Genomic DNA, 6,368 nt, shown 5'->3' with positions numbered 1-6,368 from the left:
ACAATGAGATAGATAGATAGATAGATAGAGAGAGAGAGAGAGAGAGAGAGAGAGAGAGAGAGAGAGAGAGAGAGAGAGAGAGACAGACAGACAGACAGACAGACAGACAGACAGACAGACAGACAGACAGACAGACAGACAGACAGACAGACAGACAGACAGACAGACAGACAGACAGACAGACAGACAGACAGACACACTTACACATTCTATCATTTTGCAACTTCTCGTGTTTTCTCAAGGCTGAATTATATATACAGAGGCCATTTAAGAGAGAGAGAGAGCAGTTTGTAAGTGGGAGGTGGGGATGAAGTGAAGTGAAGTGATGTGAAGTGAGGTTAGATGAGGTGATATTAGGATAGGTTTTGTTAGGTGAAGTGAAATGAAGTGAAGTGAAGTGAAGTGATGTGTGGACAGATTATGTCTGGTTAAGTGAAAATGAAGTGAAGTGAAGTGATGTGAAGTGAGGTTAAGTTAATTTAGGTCTAGTGAAGTGAGGTGAATGGATGTAGTGTGAGATGGGGTGAAGGCGCTGTTAAATGAAGTGAAATTTAAATGTGAGGTGAAGTGAAGTGAAGTGATGTTAGGTGAAGTGAAGTGAAGTGAAGTGATGTTAGGTGAAGTGAAGTGCAGTGAAGCGAAGTTAGACTCGGTGAAGTTATGTGAAGTTAAGCGAAGTGAAGTGAAGTAAAGAGGAGACATGATAAATGAAGTGAGACTGGATGAAGTGAAGTTGGGATGAGTAAACAGAAGTGAAATAAATGCAGACAGACAGACAGACAGACAGACGGATAGACAGACAGAGTTAAGAAATCGAAACACACACACACACACACACACACACACACACACACACACCATATCACAGAATCCCAAACCAAACCAAACTTAAGCTAGGACAAACAAATGCTTTTCTTCTTAACCAAAAACAAAACACACACACACACACACACACACACACACACACACACACACACACACACACACACACACACACACACACACACACACACACACACACACACACACACGCGGATCTTTGGCAACGGAAAAACACAACAATCTTACATATAGAAAAAAAATAACAAAGAAAAAAAGAGAAAGAAAAGGGGTATGGAGGACTGAACCCCCTCTTTTCTTCCCCCTCCTCTCCCTCCCCTACCCCTTCTACCCCCCCAACCTCCCCTCTCCCCTACCCCCCCACCCCCCTGTAGCGTCCATAAGGGTGTGCAGAATATTATAAGCCAGCCGCACGGAATTCATAAGGTCGGTTATTCATTTGTCCGATGCCCGAGACTTCTCTTGAGAGGAAACTGACCTGCGAAAGAGAGAGAGAGATGTGTTAATTAAAGAGAGAGAGAGAGAGAGAGAGAGAGAGAGAGAGAGAGAGAGAGAGAGAGAGAGAGAGAGAGAGAGAGAGAGAGAGAGAGAGAGAGAGAGAGAGAGAGTGAGGACAAATATTGAGCAAAAAAAGTGGCGCCGGGTTGATTGGAAAGATTGGGAACAGTGACGCCAGTGAGAGAGAGAGAGAGAGAGAGAGAGAGAGAGAGAGAGAGAGAGAGAGAGAGAGAGAGAGAGAGAGAGAGAGAGAGAGAGAGAGATGCATATATATATATATAATCAGTCGGTCAAAAACACTCACAGACAGACAGAGTCACGAAAAATTAGAGAGATTTAACACACACACACACACACACACACACACACACACACACACACACACACACACACACACACACACACACACACACACGAAATTGACCTCTCTTTCGGCCACCTCTTTTGATTTTTTTTTTTTTTTTTTTTTGTAGGAGCAGCGAGTAGCGGCCTTTTTTTATTATTATTTCCTTTTTTTGTGCCCATGAGCTGTCTCCTTTATTGTAAAAAAAAAAAAGCGAAAGGCCCAAATCACCCACCTTGAAGGGCTTCGGTGAGTACGTCGAACAGAGCCTTCCTTCAAGGGTCGGCAGCGGCTCTCCGGGCGGCAACGCGAGATCAAAGACGTGTAGAATTGAAGTGAAGAACAGGAACAACTCACTCCGCGCCAGCACGTTCCCCAGACACATCCTCCTGCCCGTGCCGAAGGGCATAAACTGCTTGGGTCTCTTCAATCCGCCTTCAGAATCGATAAACCGCATGGGATCGAATTTTTCCGGGTCCTCCCACAGCTTCCCGTCCATGTGACAAGCAAAGAGGAGTGGGATGACATTGGTGCCTTCGGGAATGGTGAACCCTCCTAGCGATGTCGTTCTGGTGGTTGCGTGGAAGGAGCCAAGTGGAACGACAGTGGAATGGCGGAGGACCTCACATACCGTGGCCTCGGCGTATGGCAAATGGGGTTGGTCGTCCAGGGAAGGCATTCTTGAGCGCCCAATCACGGCATCCAGTTCCTCTTGTACCTTCGCCATGACCTCCGGGTGGCGCAGAAGGTACACGAAGGTCCACAGCAGGCAGGTTCTCACGGTCTCCTCGCCAGCGCTGAACATGTCCATGATGACCTGAACGAGCTGGCGGTCTGTAGGAGGGAGAGAGGGAGAGGGTTAGGAGAGGTTAGGCAGAGTCGTGGTGGTGGTGGTAGCGTGAGGGAGAGCGCGAGGTTAGGTTGGGTTGGGGAGATGGGGTTTGTGCGGGAAGTGAGGTTGGGTTTGGTTGTGAGAATTTAGGTTGGGTTGGATAAGGTTGATGAGGTTTGGTGGAGGCTAAGTTGGGTATGGTTGGGTTTGATAGGTTAGGTTAGGTTGGGTTGGGGAGATGGGGTTTGTGCGGGAAGTGAGGTTGGATTTGGTTGTGAGAAGTTAGGTTGGGTTGGGTAAGGTTGACGAGGTTTGGTGGAGGCTAGGTTGGGTATGGTTGGATTTGGTAGGTTAGGTTAGGTTAGGTTGGGTTGTGGAGATGGAGTTTGTGCGGGAAGTGAGGTTGGATTTGGTTGTGCGAATTTAGGTTGTTGGGTTAGGTTGGGTATGGAAGGTTTGGTGGAGGCTAGGTTGGGTATGGTTGGGTAGGGTTGAGTTGGGTTGGGTTAGGTTGGGTAGGGAAGGTTTGGTGGAGGCTAGGTTGGGTATGGTTGGGTAGGGTCGAGTTGGGTTTGGTGGGTTAGGTTAGGTTAGGTTGGGGTAGTGATGTGTGTGTGTGTGTGTGTGTGTGTACGTATATTTGTTTACATGTATGTGTGTATGTATGTATCCTCAGTTGATTTGGTTGTTAGTACATAAAACTAGATTAATAAAAAATAAAAACTACACACACACAAACAAACACAGCCCTCACCTAACTCCTTCCCTAAAACTAGAAAAAAAACATATCACACACACACACACGCTCACAAACACAGCCCTCACCAAACTCCTCCCCTAAAACTAGAAACACACACACACACACACACACACACACACACACACACACACACACACACACACACACTCACAAACACAGGCCTCACCAAACTCCTCCCCTAAAACTAGAAACACACACACACACACACATTCACAAACACAGGCCTCACCAAACTCCTCCCCTAAACTAGAAAAATACATAACACACACACACACACACACACACACACACACACACACAAACAAAAACACACACACACCAACACAACAAACAGCAACACTCACCAAAGTCCTTCCCCTCATACAACACGCGGCCTTCCTCCTTCGCCTTGTGTTCCTCCAGCAAGTAACAGTCCAGGATATCCCCGCCAGTGGTGCTCGGGTCAAACGTCTCCCTCCTCTCTTTAATGATCCCGCTAATCATCTGCCTGGACTTATCGCGACTAAACATCAATTTCTGAAAGTTGGCGCGCACGGAGGGGATGAAGCGGCTCACTGGGATGTAGCTGGTGATATCGCACTTCAGGAACAGCTTAAACCCTTCATCGTAGAGCTCCATGAAGCGTATGAAGCTGGGATTGCTAGGCTTGAACCGGACGGACATTAGGATGCTGCAGATGACGTTAGTGGCGGCGTTGCAGAGAAGCTCCCCGATGTCCATAGCCTTGCCCTTGCCGGAGAGGAGACAGTGCAGGAGGCATTTGACCTCACTCTGATGGGGGAGAGAAAGAAGGGCCGGTGAGGAGGGGATGAAGGAGGTGGAGAAGGAGGAACTGGAGATGAAGGAAGGAAACCGACAAAGAAGAGGAAGCATAGAAGAGGAGAAAGACAAGAAAGGAAAGGAAAGACAAAGAAATAAAGAAAAAGAAGGGCTGATAAAGAGGAGGAGAAGAAGGAACTGGAGATGAAGGAAGGAAACCGACAAAGAAGAGGAAAAATAGAAGAGGAGAAAGACAAGAAAGGAAAGGAAAAACAAAGAAATAAAGAAAATGAAGGGCTGATAAAGAGGAGATGGAAGAGGTGGAGAAGGAGGAACGGGAGGTGAAGGAGGAGACCAACAAAACAACAACAACAACGAAGAAGACAAATGGAAGAAGAGAAAGACAAGAATGGAAGACAAAGAATTAAAAAAATATAAAGAAAAGGAAAGAAAACTTGGAACCACAAAAAACAGAAAACAAGACCAAGAAGAAAAAGAGGAACAAGAAGAAGAAGAGGAACAAGAAGAGAAAGAACCGGAAGAAAAACAAGAATAAGAAAGAAAAAAAAAGAAAACAAAGAAGACAAGTAACTAGAACAAGATGAACAAGAACAGGGAAGAAGAGGAACTGGAGCAAAAACTGGAAGACCAAGAAGATTAAGCAGAAGAAGAAGAAGAAGAAGAAGAAGAAAAAAAATTAAGACAAAAACAAAAAAGAGAAGATGCAAGAGGAGGAGGAGGAGGAGGAGGAAAAAGAAGACAAGAAGAAAGAAAAAAGGGAGAAGAAGAAGAAAAGAACCAAGGAGGAGGAGGAGGAGGAGGAGGAGGAAAGGGAAGAAGAAAGAGGTGGAGAAAAAAGGAGGAAGAGGAGAAGAAAACAAAGAACACACACACACACACACACACACACACACACACACACACACACACACACACACACTATCTTCGTTCCCTTACCATGATTCTTACTTCCATCTGATCGCGTCCCAGTCCTGTCGTTTTCATGCCCATAGATCTCAGTCTGTCGTGTAGGAACCGTCGCTGCTCCTTCCACATGTCCCCCGAGATGTTGAAGAGTCCTGTGGGATGAGAAGGATACGGGTGAAGGATTGGTTGGAGTGATGGCGTAGGATTTAGAATGTTGATGAGGAGAGGATGGAGCTGGATAAGAGAGTGTGAGGGGAGGGGTATCTCTCTCTCTCTCTCTCTCTCTCTCTCTCGCAAGACTTCACTCTGAGTATAAATGAACCCGTATCAAAACAGGATCGAATAAGATGAAGCAGAAGAAAAAGAAGAAGAAGAAGGAGGAGGAGGAGGAGGAGGAGGAGGAGGATCGGGGGTAAGGGGGGAGGGGTAAGCGAGGCCACAGCTCCAATGACCCTGAGTGTTCAAGTTTAATCTCCCAATATGTTGTTTGACCACCTCGGGAAACGTTCGGACGGGAGACTGTGACCCCTAACTCGGCTCGCGTCCTTCCCTCCCCGGCCCTTCCCATACCCTCCGCGCCGTCCCCCCGCCCTCTGCCTGCATCCGTGCCCCCCTGTAGGATGCCCAGGTGTGTGCGCGGGCCGTGGTGTGCGTCTGGGTGGGGATGGTGGTGAGTGGCGGTGTGTGTGGGTGCAGGGAAACGGTGGTGATGAAGGTGGCCCTCACTCTCACTGTGTGTCTGGCATAGCACTTTCACCGCGGGAGTTGAAGTTTGGTGAAGGTGCCCACCTGTACCACCACCACCACCACCACTACTACCACCATTACCTCCATTACCACCACTACCACCACTACCACCTCTACCACCACCACCACCACCACTACCACTATTACCATTACCACCACCACCATTACCACCACTACCTCTACCACCACTACCACCACTACCACTACCACCATTACCACCACCACCATTACCACCTCTGCCACCACCACCACTACCACCACCCCTACCACTACCACCACCACCACCACCATTACTACCACTACCACCACCACCAGCCCACCACCACCACCACTACCACCACCACCACTATCACTACCACCACCACCACCCCACCCACCACCACCACCCCCCCCCCCACAACTACCACCACCACCTCCACCCCCACCCCCACCACCACCACCACCACTACGGCCACCTCCACCACCCCCACGTCCACCACCACCACCACCACCAACCACCACCACCGCCACCACCACCACCACCACCCCACCACCACCACTACCACCACACCACCACTACCACCACCACACCACCACCACGACCACCCCACCACCACCACCCCACCACCACCACCCCACCACCACCACCCCACCACCCCCACCCCCCACCCCACCACCACCAC

At 48.8% G+C, this 6,368-nt stretch overlaps 1 protein-coding gene across 1 annotated transcript in view; it reads right to left on the bottom strand.

Moving 5' to 3' along the window:
- Positions 1 to 1,198: 1,198 nt before the first annotated feature.
- Positions 1,199 to 6,368, bottom strand: part of LOC126983591 (cytochrome P450 18a1-like) — a 12,542-nt gene continuing 7,372 nt past the window's right edge. The window contains exons 2-5 of the mRNA XM_050836400.1: positions 4,990 to 5,111; positions 3,618 to 4,044; positions 1,917 to 2,515; positions 1,199 to 1,318 (exon numbers count right to left, since the gene is read on the bottom strand). Coding sequence (XP_050692357.1) covers positions 1,238 to 1,318; positions 1,917 to 2,515; positions 3,618 to 4,044; positions 4,990 to 5,111 — 1,229 coding nt within the window. The 3' untranslated portion in view covers positions 1,199 to 1,237. The remainder of the gene's footprint in view (positions 1,319 to 1,916; positions 2,516 to 3,617; positions 4,045 to 4,989; positions 5,112 to 6,368) is intronic.

Source organism: Eriocheir sinensis, chromosome 54 (assembly GCF_024679095.1).
Source record: "Eriocheir sinensis breed Jianghai 21 chromosome 54, ASM2467909v1, whole genome shotgun sequence".
Taxonomy (NCBI): domain Eukaryota; kingdom Metazoa; phylum Arthropoda; class Malacostraca; order Decapoda; family Varunidae; genus Eriocheir; species Eriocheir sinensis.
This window is presented reverse-complemented; position numbering and strand designations above follow the sequence as displayed.